Raw genomic sequence first — 24,257 nt, 5'->3', positions numbered from 1 at the left:
TTAATGCTTATGGGTGCTCTCAAATTCAAGTGCAGGTTGTGCAACAGTTTGTATTGGGTGTGTATGATGCAGATGCAACCAAGTAGACTTTCTTGCATTCTTGTGTTTGTTAATAACAGAATATTATCACTATTACTTATGCATGCTCTCAAATGCAAATGTAGGTTATGCAAGAGTTTGTATTGGGCGTGTATGATGCCGATGCAACCACTAACCTGCATCAACATCTGCCTGATGTATCCTTACAAAAGGACCATCGCTCGAAAAGTGCTGCTCAACGGTTAGCAGGCCTGTTAAAGTGTCACTAAGTTTGTATATGCACGATTTAAGTTATTTGGACCACACTTGATACTGATCACCTGCTGTGGGAATGTTTGCTTGGGAAGTCGGGTATTTTAAAATCGTTTTAATACATATCAAAGAATGGCATTAAGGTTAAGATCTTTGCAGTAGGGTTGCATCTGGTTCCACATGGAAGGTTGAGCCTTGGGTCTAGTTCTGTCTGATTTTGTGAAGAGTAATATTATGATGCATAAATTGAGACTGAGGTGTCTCATTCAATGTGCATTTGACTGCAGTTACCACTCTCAACTGTACACCAATGGCACAATGTGTGATCTTACAAACGAGCCACGAGAGACAGAGGTATAGAGAGATGTACCTCTGCTCAAGACGAGTCAGATAAACTAAAGCTTCTGAGTAAATTTTTCCAAACAGATATTAACCAGGAGTCTATATTCTTGATCTTGTCAGGTTAGGTTTGTGTGCGCGGATACGGGGAATAACATGATCAACTCAATGACAGAAGCTTCTACCTGCAAATACATCCTCATTTTCCATGCACCTGCTCTTTGCAAACATCCGTGAGTTTAAAGGAAAAAAAAACTTTAAGCTTTTTAGTAGTTTTGTATGGTGTGTCATGCCCACTTCTTAAAACAAAAGTTAACACACTATTATATGCGGTGCTCATGTTTTGTTGGATGAGTTTCTAAAGGATGCCTTTGAGCATTCACAACTTACAAGTCTTTCACTCCTTCCATATTTCTGACCTCAGCTGATGGCTCAGCTTTGTTGCTTACCACGTCACAATGTCCCGTGTTAGTCATGTTGGAGGGCTCTATATTTAGTTGCTGGATTGTACTATGGCCTTGGGTTTAGCTTTCCAGGTTTTAGCTTGTTGTTTTCCTCCTTTTCTACAAGGCTTGACCACTTTTTATTTGATCTTTTATGCCCTTGTAGCCTTTTCAAGATGTTAACACACACATGCACACGTATGCATGTACACACACAAGTTTCCTGTGTCTCTTTGTCTTTGTATTAGTATCTACAATAGTCTTCTACATACACAAACTCTATATCCTTTGATACACACACACTTAAGTTGGTTTTGGAGAGCAGTTGACCACTCGTGGAGACATATTGAGATAGATAAACTCTCTCCTTTCAATATGGTTTAAACAAACCCTTAGACATGAAATACCGGCTGCCTCATCAGGATTCACCTCTTGCTTATTGACATCAAGAGAACCTAGACCCACTTATAGGAGCTCCCCTAATATCCTATCTCTACAATGATCAATGGATGTCTCCACGTGGAGCCTGTGCTCTTCATAGCTCGAATCATACTACTTGTGTAGTTGGTTGAATCAAACTAATCACATTGTGAGGAGACTTTGGGGTTTGCAAAGAAAAAATAAAATGTATACCAACACGACTAATTGATGGTATTGCTTGGATCGAGACTGAGTGAGCTAGGATTGAGAGTGTCAAATTGAGTGCAGGAAGAAGCAAAAAAGTGTAAGCCACAGGAGTGTAAGTATGACACAATGGGTATTCGGTACAATGACGAAATGTACCACTTTTTAGGTTTAGATAATATATATAGTACAAGAGTGTAAGGGTGCATTCACATCGGAACACTGTAAAAGGCACGGTGAGCCTTTATTCCCAACAACCTCCCACCTAAAGGCAATTTGCTTAAAGGAAGAGAAAAGAATGAGCTAAATCTATGTATGTATAAAGCTGAAATACACATATACTATCCAACCCCTATCATTTGGCGGCAATGAGCAAACCGCTTTGTTGGAAGATCCTTCGTGAGAAGGTTTGCAGGGTTATCATTTGTATGTACCTTGACAAGCTCAATGCTCTTGCTGTCAAGTACATCCTTGATAAAGTGATACTTCACCTGTATGTGCTTTGTCATTGTGTGAAAGATAGGATTTCGTGCTAGCATGATAGCACTTTGACTGTCATAGTGGAGGATGCAATGCCAGGACGTGTAGCAACCATAGCATACATCAAGCTACCAATAGTTGAAGCATAAGGTATCTTGGTCATTTCAGACTTTCCATCATTAGATGTAGGGCTGTCATTTGCATTAAGTTTCACATATGAAGGCAATGGTACACTAATGGTGTCTTTGAGTATAGGCATGACAATAATGTGATTGGCCTCACCAAGATCCTTCATATCAAAGCTATTGTGTAAACTTTGCTTCAAGGAGTCCAAGGCATGAACACTCTTGCTTGTAGTCAGTATGTCGTCCGCATACAAAACCAAGAGAATAAAGCTGACATATGTTGCCTTCTTGATGTATAAACAGTGATCAACTTGAGAATGAAAATCCTTGAGATTGCATAAATATATCAAATTTATGCTACCATTCTCCTGGTGCTTGCTTCAGCCCATACAAACTCTTGTAGATTTGTATGAGTTCCATGTCTTCAGATGCAACTAAGCCCAAGATGGTCCTCAAAGTAGTCATTTTGACTACATGAGAAAATATTTCATCAAAATCAATTCCATGTTCTTGCTTGTACTCTTTAGCAATCAGGTGTGCCTTGTACTTTGGCAGAGAACTAGAATCGACTTTCATTTTGTAAACCCATTTGCATGGTAGTACTTTTTGCTCTTTTGGCAAATGCACCAAATCCCAAGTGCCATTTTTCATGAGAGATTCCATCTCTGACAGCATTGCTTTATGCCACTTCTTGCTATCTTTTCTGTCCATTGCTTTTTGGAAGCATGACAGCTTACCGCAATCTATCAACATGATATAATCAGCCACACAGTTAACACTAGGAATGAACCTATTTGGCTGTCTTTGTACTCTGATCGACCTACGGATCCAATGGTCAAGATTTGTTGGCTGTTCAGCTTGCAAATCTACATTGACAACTTGCTGTTTTGCAAGTTTAGTGTGCTGTACAACTGGTTTTGGTTGTTCCAGAGGCACATGTTCTTGCTGAATTTGTGGTACATCATGGGCAAGATCTTACTGATCATTTTTAGCATCATTCCCTACATTTTCAGGAACATTAATAGTATGTATTTGTTGCTGCCTAACGGGCATTCTTTACTATTCGATTGGTACATTCTCCCGGAATACAATCCTTTTGACCTCCTTTGTCTTTTTGGGCTGTTTGTGCATGCGATCTTTTCGGAAGATAAAATCATTACTGCGTACTACTTTTCTTTTCTCGGGATCCCATAATCAATACCCCATCTCACCTTCATCACCATATCCTAGGAAAATACATTTATAAGACTTTGGCTCAAGTTTGCTGCGTTCTTCCTTGCGAATGTGCTCAAATGCCTTTCAGCCAAACACTCTCAAGTGAGCATACGAAGGTGGCTTGCTCGATCGCGCTTCTTGAGGGACTCTCCTTCTCTCCCTTTTGGGGTGGATTATGAGAAGCAGTGAGTTCCCTTTTAATCCCTTTGCTGTCACAAAAGTCCTAAAAGGCTTTGGACACATATTCCCCATCATTGTCATAGTGAAGGCACTTTAATGTCTTGTTGGTTTGTTTTTTAGCAAGTGTCAATAATTTTTTAAATTTATTCAAGGTCTCGTCTTTGCGACGGATTGGATAAACCCATACTTTGCGTGTGGCATCATCAACAAAGGTAATGAAGTACCTCTTCCCCTCTAGAGATAATCCTAGCATTTGATATACATTTGAGTATACCAACTCTATAGGTGAAGACTTTAGAGAAAGACATTTTTAATGTGACGTTTGAGCATGTACATAAATACAACGATCAGACAGTTCAAAATTAGCATATCTCAAAGACGGCAAATAACCCAAGCGAGAGAGCACTTTCATTCCAGTTTGACTCATGTGTCCCAATCGGCTATGCCACAAAGAAACACTTGGCTGCTCGGTTATGGCGATTACTTGGTTACGCACACTAGATACATGCAAAGGATACAAAGTATTACTTTTGGAGCCCTTGGCAACAATGTGAGAGCCCTTACAAGTTTTTCATTTGCTATCGCTAAAGGTTGTGTGATAGCCTTCACCATCTAGTTGCCCTATGCTTATCAAGCTCTTCTTGAGTTGAGATACATGTCTCACATTATGCAAAACAAACACAAAGCCATGTTGAAATTCCAGTTTCACATTGCCAATGCTTGCAATTTTACATGCATAGTTATCTCCCAAGTGGACAACACCACATACACCACCATTGTAGTAAAAAAACCACTCATGATGTGGTGCGACATGAAAAAACGTACATGAATCAAGTATCCAAGTGTGCATATCATCCTTAGAATTTGCAATCAATGCATGTGCACTCAAAGAAGCAAGAAGTACATCACCATCACTGTCATTCTCATGAGTGACCACATTAACCTCTTCTATTTTCACATTGCTCTTCTTTGTAGGCTGGCTATCCTTTTTCTTAGCCTTGTTGTCTTCAGTGTTTTTGTTTTTGTCTTTCTCTTTCTTCAATTGAAAACAATCCCATTTGTAGTGCCTTTTTCTGCCACAATGATGGCACTCCACATTTTTGCCATGAGACTTGCTGCGCGCTCTATTTTCAGAACTGCCCTTTTGCTAAAATCTGCCTCTAGTGTGCAATGCATTAGAAGACTTGTTTGCTGAGTTGTTTTGCTTATTGAGTTCTTCCACTAGCAAAGAACTATCTATATCAGAGTATAACAATTGAGCATTCAAGTTACTCAAAGCTGTGTTGAAAGTATCCCAACTTTCAGGCAAAGTGTATAGCAAGAAAGTAGCCTTGAACTCATCATCAATATGGAAATCCAAAGCAATTAGTTGATTGAAAATTGAGTTGAACTCATTCAAATGTATAGACATGGCTGTACCTTCTTTCATGTGAAAGTCCATTAAAATTTTCAGCCAATAAACCTTGCTGGCTGCACTTTTTTGAGTATACAATTCTTCAAGCCTCTGCCACATTGCATATGATGAATTCAGCTTCTCAATGTTAAAGAGCAAGTTGTCTGACACTGAGAGCTCAATGGTAGAGTGGGCAAGCTCATTCAAGTCATCCCACTCATCTTGTTCTATGTTTGCTGGTTTTATTCCCTTTGTTTTGATGGGTTTCACATGTTTCTTCTGCACCAAGACATTGTAACACCGTTTTTGCCATATTGCAAAATTATGTGCACCCTCAAGCTTCTTGGTATGCAAAAGATTACTGCTGTCACTGTTTCCAGCCATAATTTGCAGCACCAAATGAAGTAAGCGGTTACCAAAGGCAAGCCCAAATGTTACACAAGTAACCACGGTACATTGCAAGTGCCAACCAACAATGAAAATCCCAAGATTGCAGAGATTTCAGATCTGCAAATAGATTTTCAGAATTAAAAAAATGTATGTTGCTGCACTCCTCAAGCAATTATTGACACATTTAGAGACCAAGGCACCAATTACATGTAAAATCCCCAAAAATTCATTGCAATTTTTGCTCCAAAAGCTTTCCCGGGCACAAATTTGACAATTTTGATCAAAAGGCCCAAATTTTTAAAGGGTAATCCATCCAAATTGCATCAATACATGTACCCAAGTGCATATACTAGGCATTTGTTGCACAAATTGAAGGGATTTTGCAAAAGCCCCAATTTTTCTTGAGGAGTGTACAAATTTCAGTGAAATTGAATAAATTCCACTAAAATGTGAAAAGCCCCAAAATTTCTCGGGTAGATGTGCACCAAATGTGCAATTTCTAAATCGGATTGTCTTGTCCTATGCTGAAGTCCCCTAATTGGAGAAAAGCCCCAATTTTCTTGGGCAAAATTTCACGTTGTGCTTGTGCGTGTGAATGCCCGTCAAAGGGAAGACAAAAGAATGGCAGAAATTAAGGAAGATAAAAAAATAAAAAGACGAGCCTATCCTGGCATTGACCAAGGCTCGTCGAATTTGCCACCTAGGTCCACCAATGTGGAGTGTGTGGAGCTTGTCGCTTGCAACGTGGAGTCGACTGTCTACTTGTCGCTTGCAACGTGGAGTCGACTGTCTACTTGTCGCTTGTCGAGCCTGCTGTCTGCCTAAGTTGCCCTTGATTGTGGCAGATCTGTGACAATATGGAGCCTATCGCCTGTCGAGCCTGTCGTCCATCTTCTCATGCTAGTTTGTCGCTTGTCAAGCTTGGCGTCCATCTTCTCACGCCAATCACCTGCTCTGATAACAGATTGATGGTACTGCTTGGATTGAGACTAAGTGAGCTAGGATTGAGAGTGTCAAATTGAGTGTAGGAAGAAGTAAAAAAGAGTAAGCCACAGGAGTGTAAGCACAACACAATGGGTATTCGGTACAATGATAAAATGTACCACTTTTTGGGTTTAGATAATATATAAAGTACAAGAGTGTAAGGGTGCGTTCACATCCAAACACTGTAAAAGGCACAGTGAGCCTTTATTCCCAACACTAACAACTGAATTTAATGAGAAACTCAAAAACAAAAAACATAAAGTTTAGAGTGAAGGAATATAATAACTCAATGAGCTGAATGGTATAATGTATGTCCAAAGAGTGGAGAAAAACTTAAACCAATATCTCTCAAGGAGTGGGTTGAGGGGAGGGTGTTGATGGTGATAGCCTCTAGAAGATCCCAAAGGAGCATACCACCAAAGATTGGATGTTGGAGATTGCCGTGCAACCAGAGATGAAGAAAATGCAGCATAGCAGTCTCAGAAAAGTGATCAGCAGCAAACACGGCCTTTAGAGAAGAAAATGTAATTGTAGAACTCTAGGAAGTGGGGCAGCAGTAGATCTAATTGAAACATGAGCAGTAGACTGTCCTGGATGATGATATCAGCCAGGGTGGCCTGATCAGCGGCAAACAGACATGGCAGGCGTTGGAAACACTGAAGAGGGTTGGTGAGGTAGTGGCAGCTAGGTGGCTGCAGCAGGGCTGCCTGCTGTGCAGAAAACACAGCAACCAGCAATTGATGATGATGTGTTAGCAGGTCGGGACAGCAGGTGGGGCAGTTGCCAGCAGGTAGAGAAGGCACACGAGCAGAGGCGATGGCAGCAACTGTGTGGGATGCAGAATGATGGGACAGACCCCCTATTTACAAGCACATGAGCCAACCAAATGTCTTAGGTAGTGCTTGAACATTTCAGGTGGAAACTCATCCAATATAGAATCAGGCCTCCAAGAAGCTTCCTCAGGTGGTAAATCTCTCCATTTGATCAAATATTCCAGGATAGAACGAGATCGAAGCTTCTTCTCACGTTGACCTATAACAGCCTTTGGGATGTACTGAATAAGACCTTCTTCATCAATAGGTGGCAGCTCATCAACTATATCTACTGGATAACCATAAAAAGGCTTGAGCTGACTAATATGGAAGACATTGTGAATCTTTGTGGAAGAGGGAAGCTCTAATTTGTATGCCAAGTCTCCAATACGCTTAAGGATCCGGTAAGGGCCATAAAACCTGTGAGCAAGCTTATTACTAGATCCATCTTTTAATGTAGAGTACTTGGACTTGGGCACCTTCAGTAAGACCAACTCTCCTTCTTGGAACTCTAAAGGCTGCCTCTTCTCATAAGCATACATCTTCATTTGGTCTTGAGCTTTCTTAAGATTCATCTTATATTCTTGAAGAATGGTCTGCATTCTTTTTAACTCTTTCTTCCCACGAGGATTGATCCTTTCATTAAAGATGACTGTGGGTAAGGGCACCTTGTAACCATACAAACCCTCGAAAGGTGAAACACCAATACTAGCATGGGTAAAATTGTTATAAGCAAACTCAGCCAAGTGCAACCAAGAATCCTATGAAGTTTGGACATCATAGCAGAAATGGCGAAGATAAGTCTCAAACCATTTATTGACTCTTTTTGTCTGCCCATTAGTTTGTGGATGATAGGCCGTAGATGGAGCCAATTTAGTGCTTTGATACCACTTGTTAGAGAGTGAACTAGAGAGAGAAAAAGAGGAGAGAGAAGACTATAGAAAAGAGAGAAAGACTGCAGAAAGAGAGAGAAGAAGAGTGATGAGGAGAGAGAAAGACTAGATTTGGAGAGAGAAAGACAGGAAAGAGAGAGAAACCATGGAAGCTGTGAGCAAGATGGGAGAGGACAGTAATTGTATTAATGTGTCAAAAAGATGTGAAAAATTACATGTCCTCTCCTTTTATACCAATCTCAGTGTGACATGGCATAATATCAATATTATTTTACACTAAGTCCTTATTCTCAGCTTCTTACAGATGATGATTAGCTTGATATCCCCTCTCAGCCCAAAAGCTCTCAAAGATCAAGGTAAGAGGGACTGCAAAGCATTGCTCACCGAAGGGTTCTCACCCAAAATAGCTAGGGCATTGGATAAAGGATGCACGTTGGCTGCCCAACCGCCTACCAAGACTTGAGAGGCAATGAGGAATTACTTCCATTTTACCTTGAGATGTCCCATCTCAAAGTAGCCACATTGGTTAATGGGTGTATATCGGCTGCCCAAGCACCTATCAAGACTATGGAGGTGATGATTATCTTCCCTCAGGAGTCCTTTTTATGGGCTTGTCTTTTTCTTTTCTTTTGATTTTTATTTCCAAATTTTATTTAGTGTGGTGGGGAAAGGGTTGGTTAGCTCACAGGCTTGTCAATAAGGAGACGAAACCTAGCTACCCACAAGGGAGTCCAAGGTGAAGAGTGAAATGGTGAGGGTAGTAGATGGATACCTGGCAAGGAATAGATGCAAAAGTCTTCTCGGAGTTAATGCCTTCTTTTGAACGGAAACCTTGCATAACATGTTTTGTGCTTAACATGGAAAATCTACTTCATGCTTTTCACCTTCTTGTGACGAGGACAATCAACAAGAGTCTAAGTCCCCTTTTGATCGGCCTGAGATATTTGTCCATGAAGATTGATCCATTAAAATGTATTGGAATAAGCCTTGGAGCATCTAGGACGGTCTAAAGGAGTGTTAGAAGGAAGCACGCAAGTCTTGCATGGTTTGTTGGTAAGAATTAGGCAACAGAAATTTGGAGGTTGTTTAGAAGTAGACAACTCTGTGACGTGACTAGGAGCAAGAGGTGCTTCGGGCTTACTAGGCATAGAAGAGGGTGTCTCATCAATAGATGGATGAGCATGAAGAACATCCCTCTCATCAAATGTGATATCTCACTGAGTGTAGATCTTGTTGGTTGGGAGCATCAAACACTTAGTGAGCCTTTGCCTTTGAATAGTAACCCATAAAGATGAACTACTTTGCTTTGGATGAGAGCTAATAAGAAGTTCAAGAAGGGGGTGGATAATTGATTGGAACTAGATGTTCCATGGAGCCCTAAAGGATGAGAGAGAATAGAATGTGAAGGTCTTGGGAGCCTCGAAGGAACACTCGTAATAGAGGGGGCAAGCTCCCTCCAAGGGTAAATATTAATTGGTCTAGTGAGAGGTAAAAGCTGAAACATTTGAAGAACGCATGCTTCAAGGGGTGTTCGCATAGAGGGTGGATGGAGGGGCAGTCGAGGCACATGTGTTGTACTAGAGAGTTGGCCAAGAATCTATAATTGACTAAATTGACTAACCATCTATGAGACTGGTGGTGTGCTAGGTACAAGACTTGAGAGGTTAGGAATTTGAGTGTCCATAGGTGTGTATAGACTCTAATTCAGAGGAATCCTTAATATAGACTCTGATTCAAAGGAATCCTTAATATAAAACTCATGGAGTTCTTATCAAAAGTGGGTGTAACAATGGAAGCGCGTGAAATTGCTGTAGTGGACTACACAACACGAGAAAGAAGAGGGACTGTAAAGAAAGAGAAGAACATTGTAAGAACTCACAAGGATGAAATCAAATCCATATATCAAGACATGAGATAGTTGAATATAATAGTGAGTCATGGGCTAGGTGGGCATTGGTAGTGGCTCCCTCTCTCTAACAAGACCTACAAGTAACAAAGTATGTTGACAATGTCAAAGTAATCGAGGAGGAGGGAGCTATAGCCTATAAATAGGCAATAAATTGGAATAGGTTGGCCAACATTTGAGGACCTCAAAAAAATACTCAACCAGTCAATACATTCATAAATTAATCAGTTGCCCATAAAATAATTGGTGCCCACCACTGATCCTCTCTGGAAAAGAAATGCACAGCCCACTGAGACATAACCAAACTCACATGTGAACTGACTAATGTGCTAACATCCCCTCTTAGATCATGGGTAATCTGGTACAATACAATGATACAATGATAATGACTCATCATAGTATATACAACAATGACCATTGTAATGGACCGTGAGTACACAAGCAGTGGGTTATCAAGCTACCACCAAGGTGCCTTGGAGAGAACTAGATGTTGATGTTGATCATACTGGCTCTTGAAAATAGGGAAGATCATAAGAACTCTCTATGTCTATCAAACAATGCATCTCCTCATGTGAGCTTGGACAAGGAGCCAATCTGGCTTTTTGTCAAAAACAACTCATCATGAATGTGGATATCAATCCTAGCTCTAGGATTTCAAAACCTACTAGACTCAGGTCAATGCATTAGGGAATATCTGTCAGAGATCATAGCCTGTCCTGTCTTGGAGGGCAGTACCAGCAGCAGCAGTCGGACCAGCAGCAGTCGGACTGTGCAGTCGGACTGCCACGTGGCAGTTCGACTGCCTGCAGCTGATTTATTCCTGGCTGCGCCCTATTTCTGGCGCCCCAGTTCGTGGCTGTTTTCGACTATTTATAGTCGGCGTTTCCAGCAGTCTGCCCATTCTTCTCTGTCGCAGATTACAGACCGGTGATGTGCAGATTTCTGTCTCTGTTCACAGATTTCAGACAGCAGACAGTGCAGACTGCAGCAGACTTCGAGGTGGACAGCAGGTCGCATCGTCGAGGTGGAGACACGCAGTCCAGCGCACTGCGCCCGTGTATATCTTTGTATTCAGCATTCTTTATACAGCAGATCTTCATTGTCCACTGTCTCTTTCTCTCCCTTCTCTCTCTGCGTTCTCTCTCTCTCAGTCCTACGCTTCCGCACTGCTGCACTCTGACATGGTATCAGAGCAGTGTTTGAGGGCTGACTGAGCGCAGAATCAACCTGAAGAGGAGTTTCCATCACGACACAAATTTGCGTTTTTTGCGTTTAAGGGCAGACAGGAGGGCTGCGCCTTGGAACTAGGCTGAAACGAGTGTGGGCGCACAGGAAAGGAGTACAGGTGGTGGATTTGCTGTTGTTTACTGCTGTTTGACGCGGAGGAAGTTTGAGTTTTCAACCTAAAAGTGCAGGTTTTGCTTTTTCATTGCCTTCGGCGGGTGAAGAAGCTTCGGGACGCGGAAGAGCCTTAGCAGGCTGAGTTTACCCAGTCAGAGGGGGCTGCTTTTGCGTTTGAGAAGGCATTGCAGGTGAAGATGTCTACAGAGATGGACTTGGAGTTCCAGGCGATTATGGACCGGAAGGTGCCTGTCCTACCGGCTCTTCCTACAGATCAGAAGCTCGACGGCGACAACTACCGCATTTGGCGCGTTATGATGTTGGCCATCCTTGAGTCCTATGATTTGGCGGAGTTGGTCCAGGAAGATATTGATCGGCCTTCGGTAAGAGATGAGTCCAAACTCTCTTCCGATGCTCGTGCGGAGTTGGCCAGGGCCCAGTCTCATTGGGACAAACTGAATGCCAGGATTCGATCCTTTCTCTTTCTATCATGCACTACAGCTGTGATCGCTCACATCGAGTACTTGACGGTGGCTCGTGAGATATGGCTGGAGCTTGATCAAATGTACAATCGGATGACCCTGATGAAGAGGGTTTCTTTGGAGGTACAGATGCGGACCTTGTCCGTCAATAAGTCTTCTTCGCTAAGGGAACACATTAACAAGCTAAGGCAGCTACAGATGCAGGTTCAGAATGCGGGGAAGCCGATTTCCTCCGAAGACATGGCGATCACACTCTTGTCCCAGTTGCCGCCACGATTCGGTACATTTTACTCTGCCCTTATTGCTTCGGGGTGAGAGTCTACTCTTCGGTGGGAAGAGTTGGTTCCTATGGTCTTGGACCAAGAGAAACAGTTAAAGGGACAGAATGCTTCCAAGACGGAGGCGTTGACAGGTCAAGCCTCTCAGAAGAAGGGGAAGGACCAAAAGAAGAAGAAGGGGGATAACAAGTCCAAGAAGGACAAGGAGAAGGACAAGGACAAAGACTCCACATGTCATATTTGTGGAAAGACTGGCCATTGGAAGAAGGATTGCCTTGACAAAGACTCGAAGGACACCAAGAAGAAGGAAACCAAGGATTCTGGAGCGGTGGCTGCACCCTCATCAGCCGCATTTCTACATTTAGTTGTCATTGAGGACGCTTCACCGAATGCTTCTGATGCTGCGATGGCAGCTCCCCAATCTCGAGAGTGGATTGTTGACAGTGGTGCCTCACGACACATGACTCCTTCATCAGATGGTGTTGCCCAGTTGCGACCTTCGCATGGGCAGGTTTTCATTGGAGACAGCTCTTCAGTTTCTATTGCAGGTCGGGGTAAGATGCAACTTATTCTGGATGGACGAGGTGGCACCCATACCTCAGAGGTTTTGCATGTACCAGGATTAGGGTACCATCTCCTTTCAGTTCATAAGATTTGCTCCCTTGGTCTTTTGGTGGAATTTGACAGTTCTACTGTGCGAGTCCTTGATCGTGAATCGAGGAAGGTTCTATCATCTGGATATGAGGAGAACGGCATTTACAAACTGAAGTCTTCCACTGCCCTCTCTTCTCTTCTTCTTACCTCACAGTCACAGTCTGAGTTATGGCATGCTCGGTTTGGTCACCTGAACTATGACTATCTTCGGAGGGCGTCACGTGGACAGCTTGTTCGAGGGTTGCCGGATATAGTGGTGAGCCAGCAACCATGTGTCTCCTGCATAAGGGGGAAGCAGCATAGGGATGCCATTTCTCACACCGCTTCGCGGCGGTCTACTTCACCGATGGAGTTAGTATCTACGGATCTATGTGGCCCTATGAGGAATGAGTCCCTGCGTGGGAGCTTGTACTTCATGCTGATCGTGGATGACTACAGCAGGATGACATGGGCCTACTTTTTGGCACTAAAGTCAGAAGCTTTCTCGCACTTCAAGGATTGGCTTCTCTTTGTGGAGAACCGATCAGGCCGGAAGTTGAAGACCTTGCGATCCAACAAGGGAGGTGAATTTGTGTCTAATGAATTTGCTCGGTTTTGTGCAAATAGAGGAATTCACCAGGAGTTTGCCAATACCAATACTCCTCAAGAAAATGGTATTCTAGAACGGAAGAACCGTAGTGTGATCGAGATGGCGCGCACCATGATGGAGCACCGACAGACCCCTCAGGTTTTGTGGGCCGAGGCTGTGGCTACTGCAGTCCACATTCTTAATCGATCCCCTACTTCGGCCGTGGAAGGGATGACTCCATTTGAGGCTTATTTTGGGACGAAGCCAGATGTTTCTTACTTTTGAGTCTTTGGGTGTGATGCCTATGTTCACATTCCCAAGGCTCACCGTGATAAATTTGAAGCGGCTTCCCGAAAACAGGTATTTGTTGGCTACAGCTCCCAGTCCCAAGGCTACCGACTGTATGATCCCGTCAAACGGGATGTGTACACTAGCCGTGATGTGCGGTTTGTGGAGGTTCCGGCTTCTTCAACGGGTGAGGAGCACCCCGTTCTTGGAGATCCAGGGGAGAGTTTGGCTCCTTCTACAGTTCCACTGGAGCCTGTGCCGTTTGATTATGATTCTGTTTTTGACACAGAGTCTATTGTTCCACCGGATCCTTCTGCGGAGTTACCACCGGTGGACATTCCAGAGTCTTCTACTGATGGAGAACGACGAGGGGAGGTTCGGCCTCCTCCTCGCTGGGCCTGTGACACACTCCGTGATTCAGGGATCGAGGGGGTTCCTGAGGAGTGGGGACCGCAGGATGGTCCGCGGCGGTCACGGAGGCACCAGGCTCATTCTTCGGAGCTTGTTTGCTCCAATTATTGTTTGATGTCCCGTGTTATGCAGGATCGAGAGCCCACCTCCGTGAAGGAGGCTTTACAGTCCGCCCCATGGAAGAAAGCTATGGAAGCTGAGTTGGAGGCTATTGAGAGGAATGGCACTTGGTCACTTGTGCCACGCCCCCCGAAGAAGAAGGTGATTGGAGTCAAGTGGGTCTTCAAGACCAAATATCTCAGTGATGGTACTTTGGATAAGCACAAGGCTCGCCTTGTTGCTAAGGGTTTTGCCCAGCGCCCAGGGATTGACTGTCATGACACCTTTGCCCCGACCGCTCGTATGGCAACCATTAGAGCTGTTCTTGCTTTGGCTGGCCTGTTTATCAGTTGGATGTGAAGTCGGCCTTCCTGAATGGTGACTTGAAGGAGGAGATCTACGTTGAGCAGCCTCCTGGCTTTGGTTCTTCAGATGGGAAAGTCTACAGGTTGAAGAAGGCCCTGTATGGTCTCAAGCAGGCCCCGCGAGCTTGGAATGAGAAGATTGATTCGTTCCTCCAGACTCAGTTGGGATATCGGCGGTCCAAGGCCGATCCGCAGCTGTATGTTCACACTTCCGAGGATGGTTGTGTGCTGTTTGTATTATATGTTGATGATTTGATTGTCACAGGTGATGATGCACAGCAGGTCCAGGAGACAAAGTCAGCTTTACATCGGACGTTCGAGATGACGGATTTGGGGCTACTCCATTTCTTTTTAGGCCATGAGATTTATCAGTCTCAGAGGGGGATCTTTCTCTCCCAACAGAGATATGCACAGGAGCTCTTGGTGACTTTTGAGATGGAAGATTGTCGGGCCCTCTCTACTCCTATGGATCCGAACTGGAAGGCCACTTCCCATTCAGCTTCTCCTTTGGCGGATGCGTCTCGCTATCGACAGTTGATAGGGTCCTTGATTTGGCTTCTCAACACGAGGGTTGATCTATGTTTTGCTGTTGGGCTCTTGGCAGGGTTCATGAGTGAACCTAAGACGGTGCATTGGCAGGCTGCTCAGAGGATACTTCGGTATCTGAGGGGGACGTCTGATTTGGGGATTCATTACCCCGCAGGGACAGATGGGTCAGATCTTGTACTTGCAGGTTGGAGCGACTCGGATTGGGCCGGTGACGTGGACCACAGGCGGTCTACAACAGGTTACTGCTTTACTTTGGGTGCAGGTGTTATTTCATGGAGTAGCAAAAAGCAGCCCACGGTAGCCCTTTCGTCTACTGAGGCGGAGTATCGGGCCGCGTCTTCCACCACATGCGAGGTTGTGTGGCTTCGGAGATTGTTGGAGGAGCTTGGGTGCCCCCAGACTCGTCCTACATTGCTGCGATGTGACAATGAAAGTTGCATTGCCTTGGCAAGGAATCCTGTTTTTCATGCCCGGACGAAGCACATTGAGATTCAGTACCACTTCATCCGAGAAAAGCTTCTGGATGAGACCATCACTGTGGAGTATTGCAAGACGGAGGACAATCTTGCAGATTTGTTTACGAAGGCGCTTCCTCAGGCTCTACTTCGGCAACATTCCAGATCCCTCAGGCTTCTGCCCTGTCCAGGCTCTGAGAGGGGGTGTCAGAGATCATAGCCTGTCCTGTCTTGGAGGGCAGTACCAGCAGCAGCAGTCGGACCAGCAGCAGTTGGACTATGCAGTCGGACTGCCACGTGGCAGTCCGACTGCCTGCAGCTGATTTATTCCTGGCTGTGCCCTATTTCTGGCGCCCCAGTTCGTGGCTGTTTTCGACTATTTATAGTCAACGTTTCCAGCAGTCTGCCCATTCTTCTCTGTCGCAGATTACAGACCGGTGATGTGCAGATTTCTGTCTCTGTTCACAGATTTCAGACAGCAGACAGTGCAGACTGCAGCAGACTTCGAGGTGGACAGCAGGTCGCATCGTCGAGGTGGAGACACGCAGTCCAGCGCACTGCGCCCGTGTATATCTTTGTATTCAGCATTCTTTATACAGCAGATCTTCATTGTCCACTGTCTCTTTCTCTCCCTTCTCTCTCTGCGTTCTCTCTCTCTCAGTCCTATGCTTCCGCACCGCTGCACTCTGACAATATCCCTCTTTGGATCAATGTAATTTTGAAACGTTTCACCCCCAAAACATCTCACCCCTTGAAATGTTGCATTTCACCTTGAAATGTTTCACCTTTGGATAAGTTCCAAGCAAGACGCCAAGTGAAATGGTTGAATAATGTGTGAGAGAGTTTCCTTTATAAACAATAGCATGCAAATCCTTTCATCTCAACACATGATGTCTTTTTTGGGGCAGAGAAAATAAATAACAATGCTCTCCCATAAATAGTGTGTGCAAAAGCCCTCAAAAAAGCAAGAAAAACCATTTTTTTCCCATTTAAAAATCATGTTTCAATCAGCTGTGTCATTGTGGTGTTTCATGTGTTAGTGAGACATTTTAGGCATTTCACGTTTCAGCATGAGCGAAATGCGTTTCATGGTTACCATGCTTTGGATCATGTGCATGTATACTCGTGTAGATGAGGCACAATTGCGTGCCCCAGGTCATTGCGTTCTTACACTCCCTCTAGCAGTGGAGAGTCATTAGGGATAATTGCATCACTAGCTCTAGACAGCAGGAGGGGCGACCATGCCCTTCCTTTTCTTGGTAAACGATGACCCCTTTTGGGCCTTGGCCTTTGTTGTGGCTAGAGGATCTGAATTGGAGTCGGATTTAGAGGAGGATGACTCATTGGATGAGTATGTATCTTGCTTTTGCTGCTTCTCCTTTTGCTTTTGCGATGCGACTAACCCCTTTCAATCCTTGCATAAGTGTCCCTTCCCATAGTGATAGCACTGAGCCTTTGTTGTCTTCTTCCTATCACCACTTGCTGAAGTTGCAAATGCCTCATCATGGCCACCATATTGAGATGGAAGCCTCCTCTATAACCTCAAGGATGCCTCATGCTCAAGTAGCAAAGAGGACATATGAGTGAAGTTCATTGGTGTAAGACAAAAATGACTGCTGAAACAGGGAAAATCTGATCAAATGCAGCCAACAGAGGATGAAAATCAATCATGCAGCCTGCAGTAGTAGTAAAACTGAAAACGCAAATGCTACAAGACAAAACACAGTCAGTAGCAGATCTAAATATAGGCAGTACAACATAAAAATAATGCAGAAATTAAAACACAGGCAGCTGATGACAAAATGCAGTGGCTGAAAAATCAGGCCTTTTTGTAGTAGACAAGGATTGCCTCGGCAGCAACTGTCAGGCGAAGGTAGATCAGCACTAAAACAGTGTGAAAACAAACCTGCAACAGCAGAAAATGGCACCATGACCAGAACACGTACATTTGAAAATTAATACCGTGTCAGAAGTGGGTGCAAGGATGGAAGTGTGTGAAGTTGCTGTAATAGACTGCACAACACAAGTGAGAAGAGAGGCTGCAAAGACAGAGAAGAACGTTGCAAAGAAATAACTTAGAAGAATGATCAGGAAATGGAGTCCATATATGAAGTCATGAGATAGTCGGATACAATTAGTCATAGGCTGAGTGGCCAGTAGCACCAGCTCCCTCTCTCCAACAAGGCCTGCAAGTAATAGAGTATGTTGACAATGACGAAGTAATTACCGAGGAGGGATCCACCAACCTATGAATAGGTAATGAATTGGATCAGGTTGGCCAGCATCTGAGGGCCTCAAAATATCAATTGGCCAGCCAAGAAATGCATAAAATAATCATTCACCCATAAAAGAATTGGTGCCCATTGATCCTCTCTAGAAAAGAAATGCACAACCCACTGGAATACAACCAAACTCACACATTGATTGACTAATCTACTAACAGTTTCATCTGCCTTAGATGTTCATCTTTGTGAGCTGCATACCCAACAGTTGTATCAAAGTAGGAAGACACTAGATGCTGCTCGCTCTCCCATGGCATGCATTGAAGCTATTGGAAAGCTTGAGAAGAAGAAGAAGTAGGAAGAAGAAGAAGGAAACACTACACCTACTCCATCTGTCAACTCTGCATGTAGCTACAACACTACCTGTCATGTTTGCCTCTATACCCAGCTCTTGGAGCTAGATCAACACATAATTACATTGCCTATTTGCTTGCTCCCTTAGGGCCCATTGCCTATGTACCTTTTCATCTCGAGTCGTGTCCAAGGGACTAGAGTAGCCATAGGATGTCCCTCTTGGTCCATGGTAGTCCTTTGCCTCATAGAAGAAGACTCCGGATTTCCTTCAAAAAGCCTTGTTTGGCTGTGTGCTACTTCCAAAGGGCCTGTTAAAATTAAAGCTCAAAGACTATGAATTCATTGCTAAAGATGAATAGAAATTCCTCAGAGCCTAAATTGCTAGACTCAAAAGAGGGACTCTAAAGACAGTTTTGAAGCCAACCAAATGTCTTGGGTCACACCCAAACACATTAATATCTATTTTACATGTACTTTAAAAGCTTCTAGAATTCATGCTTCTTGTGTGGTTGTTTGAATTACACCAATCACATTGCATGTCATACAATTTGACCATGTTTGGGTCCTAATGCATGTGGTTTTTTGGAGAAAACAAGGACCAAGTATGGCTTATCTGTCACTCTTGGGCTTCCTTTTTGGTTAGCAAGGGTGTTTTAAGTCACAAAAGAAGGATGTCAAACTTAATTGTCAAATGTTGGCCAATTTATTTGGCTCTTAGAGAGCCTCAATAAGTTAATCAAATTAAGATCAAATTAAAATCTGAAGTTCAAGAAGTTTTGATTAAACAAGTGCCTTGAAAAGTTGTATTTAAAGGACTTAAGAGTGTGATCATTCTTAATTTACTAAGTTTGTATTTTCATTGCCAAAATGCCAAACATTGATCACTATTATCACTCTCCCTTATCACCATTTGTCTTTCATTACCATCTCGGCTTGGTATTGTCACTGTTGGAGTTTGGAGATAGGTACTTCTGTGGGCTGCCCTGGTGACCTTTTGCGAGTAAGCGTCCTACTCCTGCCATGTTTTTGCACTTGCCTTGAATACAGGTTTGTTGTAGTCCCAGCACATTGCACTTAGTTTGTGTCCCTTGAGTTCTTTATATTCTTTACCTTCATAGTGTGTTTCATTTTATTCCATTCCATTCTTTCATGAGGACATGTATTTTTGAAACCTCACTTAACATGTGGATTAATTTTTAATCACGTGGTTAAGTAAATGTTGCACATGTGAGGTGCAACTAGGTATAGAGTAAATTTATGATCTTGGGATTCGAGGAAATTATGGGATGTCAAAGACAAAAGCTGTTATAAGTTATGCCGCACAGATACTTGGTGGTATCTGGTGCTAGTTGTCAGTCTAGGTCATTCATTTGGCCATAAGTGTAAGTTGGTGACACTAGAGAAGTGGTGTTTAATAATACTTAACACTAATCTGATGGTCAAAGATGACGTGTACACTTTGGAATGGAAGTTGCCTAGCTAATTTAATTATTGGCCAATTAGATTATTTTTATGGGCATTGAAATAATCATTAGATTAATTTTTAGTGTTTAAAGATTGAAAATCAATATTTAATTATGGATAATGCTGAAAAAACCATTTAGGAAGGCTGTCACTTGTCAAAAATGCCCATGCAAGATTGAAAAACGTCTTTAGAGGTTAGAGAGAGACATTTTTACTGTATTCATCCTACAAGAGAGAGGGAGGAGATGGTGTTGGTTTGATTTGCAGCCATTGGAGGATCTTCAGAGGTAGCCATGGGTAGGTGAGACCAATCAATAATAAGTGATAGCAACTACAGGCTGTTGAGACAAGGCAGCAATAGTAAATGATCGATTTTCTTCAGTTCTTCGCGAAGAAAGTCTGAATTTTTACTCTCTTCAACAAAATCTCTCATCTCCTAGCCTTTCTATAGCCTTGATCCGAAGATTACAGTATTGAGATCACCAGAGGTTGAGAAATTTCAGATTTCTCCACTATAAACCCTAACCTACGGTAGAAATTAGGGTTTAGCAATAGCTTCGGGAAGCATGCCAGAAATTGGAAGCTCTAAGACTTGGATTCAATAGGGCTGAAGTTGTTTTCAGTCAAGTTCAAGTGGAGGGACCAGCAAATCAATGAATTTGGGGTGCTTTCCATCTCCATCAAAGCAAGTGAAGGCCAATTGACTGCTCGAATCAAGGGGCAAATCAGATTTAAGATTTGCTAGTCATTTTGGATAGCAAGGGGAGTTGGAATACCGAAAGGGATTGGGAAAATCCCATTGTACATCAACTTCTTCTTCAATTAAGCTAAATAAATACTGAAAGGGGCACTAGTTTTGGAACCAATAGGGTGTCCATTGTCCAAGATTGTAAGTTAATTTGCATTTCTCAATTTTGTAATAAATGTTGCTAGTGTAACTAAGTTGTAATAAGGGAATTACCACCCTTTCCAAGAAGGAAGGCTGGTTTCACATTCTCTAAGCATTCTTTTGTTGATTTGTATTTTTCAGATATCTTAGAGCACTCTGTCTTAGTCCTCCTGTTCTCACACCTTCCCAAATCTAGAGTCACACTCGATAAGCTTTTTACAAAAGATCCCTTGGGGTCTATTTGGGAAGGTAGGTGACATTGATGCTCCTTTTTCTTTTTTTGGTTGGGGTTGGTTTTTTTCTTTCTTTTTTTGTTGGGGGGGCGGCGGGGGAGACTTGGAACAATCCAGCCACTTGAAGGTGCCCTCCTAATGGCGAGAACTGTCTCATCAAACAGCTTTGCAAATCTCTAGGGAGCACTTGCCACATAACATGGATAGCAATTCTGGTTCCCACCTGCACCCCAACCCCTTAGAAAACACCTGTTATTTGAGCCAGGACATTATCCTTTGCAAATTGGGGGGTATCTCTTCAACAACTAAAAGAGCAAGCATGTGTTTCTTGCCATGGAGACTGCTCTATTGAACCTGCATATGCTTGCCTTGTGTAGGCCATTCTTAACCTTTCACCTTCTGTTCTGGATGATAGGCTAGACCCTAAGCCCTAAATCTTGGTGGTCTTGCATTAGCACTCGAAGGAGGTTCTGTCAAACTCTCAAGGGACCTCTCAAAAAAGTGCAGCAAGGCAGAGTTGTTGGGACTATGATAAAAGCCAATGCAAGGAAGGCCTTCAGTGACCTGTCTTCCCATAGCAAGGCTGGTAGCCCTGAAACCCCTCTTGTAGAAGATGCTTACATATCTATCTGCCTGAAGGTCCTTGATCAGGAGATTGTCAAGGGAGGTGAAACTCCAATACCCCTGATCAAAGAAAGAGATGCTTAGACCTCCCTCTCATCTGACCACAACCAAAGAGAGGTAGGCAATGCTCCATGATGTTAGCTTCTGTTGGATGGTGTCAATCTTTGGGGTAAGCTACTATGTTTGTATGATGTCAAAGCCCCACCTTGAAGCCAAGGTACTTGACAATCCGCCCTTGCCATGCCACAATGTCAGCCTCCATACATGGATGAATCTTCTGCATACTTCAAATCTAGCGCTCGGATGTGCTCCTTAAAGCCTTGTAGCCTGTGGCACAAGATGGCTATTGGCTGACCAGAGGGTTGGTGCCCCACTAGGCCGCTGTTAGGAAAGCATAGACAAGCCATGATCCCCTCCAAGAAATCCTCGTTGGCTCTGTTGTAGGATTTTTTGAAGTCCAAGCATCTGTAGCAAGTGAATGTGATGCCTAGAATACTCCTGGCTTGGACAAAACCTATTTGCACGTGAAGACTTGATTACACTCTTGATCATCTTTAGTAGTGTCTCTCTCTTCCATACAGATCCATGAGGCTGTGGATATGCATCTTCAAGGTGCAAGGCTGGCAAACCTGAAAAACATCTCTGCACATGGGTCGCCTTCCCAAGTCCACCCTGCTGAGTCCTGTAGCAGAGTTTTATCATCATTAAGAGGAGATAATTACAACATCATCTGCAGATAGTGGGATGGATAAGCTAACTGAGAACCTGATTCACAAATACTTGAGAATAATGTATCTGACATATTTCCATTTGTAATATTGAGGCCGTCCTTGAGGCTTTTGACTCATTTTGCGACCTACATTTTTCTTAGAATCTCACTTGCTTTATCATTATTGTGGCTACTTCCAGTGTAATACTTTTGAATCTAATAAATCATTTGTTTTGCTTCAACAGGTTATTTCAAGAAGAACGTCCTCAATTGCTTGTAATCAATTGCTTAGAGCTGCCACCAGTTGAAGAGGCCACAGAGACTGTAATTGAGGAAAGTGAAGCCCTTATAACTGGCCTGCTTCCTTCTCCAGAACCAGAAGAGCTGCAATAGCTGTCAGGTTAGTGAATCCAGATGGGCTGGTGCTCAAGGTGCTCAACCACAAGTCTGATTTATGCTATCACACTGATGTCTCCTGTTTAGATTGTGGTTTCTTTAATGAGGTTCAAGAAATCAGACAGTTACTTTGGGATGCTAGAGCTGCAGGAGTCTGTCTTAGAGACTGCCACCAAAGACTGTTGGCAGCAGCTGCGTAGAAGTTACTAGTCATAACATGTTTGGCCTGTGAAATTCTCCTATGCATCTTTTTAGATGAGAGACAAGGTGAGGCCAATGACACAACCTGATATTTCTTTCATCTTTTCAGATGAGAGAAAAGGTGAGGTTAAAGAGAGAAATTTCTCCTATGCACTGCATAAGGGTTGCATATTTGGGAAAACATGAAACCATTGTGTTTGCAGCCGTATGTCCAACAACTTGCATCCACATATCACCTTTTGGCAAATTAGCTGTCAAAGATTAGACAAGATTGTGTCTCTGTACTGGTAAAGTCATACTCTCTCGCTTTGTTGCACAGAATATATAGGCACAGAATTTATCCTGGCAGATGGTAAGTTTGAGATTATTTTTGTCTTTATGCACAACTTGTTTTTTCCAGGTGCCCTTTTTGCAGGGGTTTGCTATTATGATTATCTATGCAAAAATCACATTGTTTTTGACAGTCACTAGTGGCTCTTAAGAGTTCCCTACAAGATACTACAAACCGTGAAGACTTCATGTGAAGGAAGAAAATGTGATATGTTCACCAAGTCTTTTCTTAGAAAAGAGACCATAGTATTCCATTTTGAGCAAACTTCAGACCTGACATGCTGTGATCTCTGTGCTGCAATGGCTGTCGCATGCAAGCATTGCCACACATAAATATGAGAAGAGAAATTCCACCATCAAAATTTCACGTTGTCTTGCAATACAGGTTCACTTACAGAAGTTTAACTTTGCATACATTCGATTGCCCACTCGCATAGAAACTGGGTCTGTTTGACCCTGTGGAGCCAGCCTTCATATGGGATCAATATGGAACTAAGGGTCCACGTGCTAACTGAGTTATAAATGGGATGCATGATAAATTTATGAAAGAGAAATAAAAGGATTTTTACAGAATTTACAGGCTAAGAGAGTTCCCTTGCCTTTGAGAGTGGTTCATCTGTCAATGGGTGTTGCCTTCACACCATGTTGGGCTTGTAGTTGGGAAAGCTAGGGTCGTTACTCTTGTGGGTACCATATCATCTACGCTTCAAAGCCTTTTCAGTGGATCCAATAGTCTTAAATAATTAAAGCTTCTTACGTAGAAGGGTAAATTTGTGTAATGTTATTATTAGAGGAAACTTGCCATTTATTTCCCAATATGCAGTAACTTGGCACTGTTATATATGTATGCACAAACACGGGTAAATGTTGTAAAGAAAAATGCACAAACGTGGGTAAATGTTGTAAGTAAAAATGGTTTGTTCAAGTTGATCATGCATTACCATTAGCTCAAAAAATTCTATCTTAAACATTATAGTAAGAATCGTTTTATGTGGCTTCACTACAGCTCCAAAATGAACATAGTTTCTTTTATTTAGTGGAGGAACTCATTGAGTGCTACTGCCATGCACTTCCTTGCATTCAATTGCATGAGCAACCCCTTGTTGGGCGACATATGCTTAATCCAACCCATTCATAGTTTGTGGATGATTGAGATAACTTTGAACTGCAAGTCTAAAGGAGTTTGACATTGTCGGAGAAGATTTTAAAGGCATGTGTTTTGAGGCTTAGAAGTGTAAGTAAACCAGTAGTATCACCATTGATAATGAGA

The 24,257-nt window shown here is 43.0% G+C and overlaps 1 protein-coding gene across 1 annotated transcript in view; it reads left to right on the top strand.

Moving 5' to 3' along the window:
• Positions 1–23,592, top strand: part of OS9 (ER lectin-like protein) — a 28,608-nt gene extending 5,016 nt beyond the window's left edge. Inside the window, exons 5-9 of the mRNA XM_087677455.1 lie at positions 165–280; positions 579–645; positions 754–863; positions 22,306–22,460; positions 23,058–23,592. Coding sequence (XP_087533581.1) covers positions 165–280; positions 579–645; positions 754–863; positions 22,306–22,453 — 441 coding nt within the window. The 3' untranslated portion in view covers positions 22,454–22,460; positions 23,058–23,592. The remainder of the gene's footprint in view (positions 1–164; positions 281–578; positions 646–753; positions 864–22,305; positions 22,461–23,057) is intronic.
• Positions 23,593–24,257: the final 665 nt, after the last annotated feature.

Source organism: Lygodium microphyllum, chromosome 5 (genome assembly GCF_053477565.2).
Source record: "Lygodium microphyllum isolate KBCC chromosome 5, Lygodium_microphyllum_v1.1.10, whole genome shotgun sequence".
Lineage (NCBI taxonomy): Eukaryota > Viridiplantae > Streptophyta > Polypodiopsida > Schizaeales > Lygodiaceae > Lygodium > Lygodium microphyllum.
This window is presented reverse-complemented; position numbering and strand designations above follow the sequence as displayed.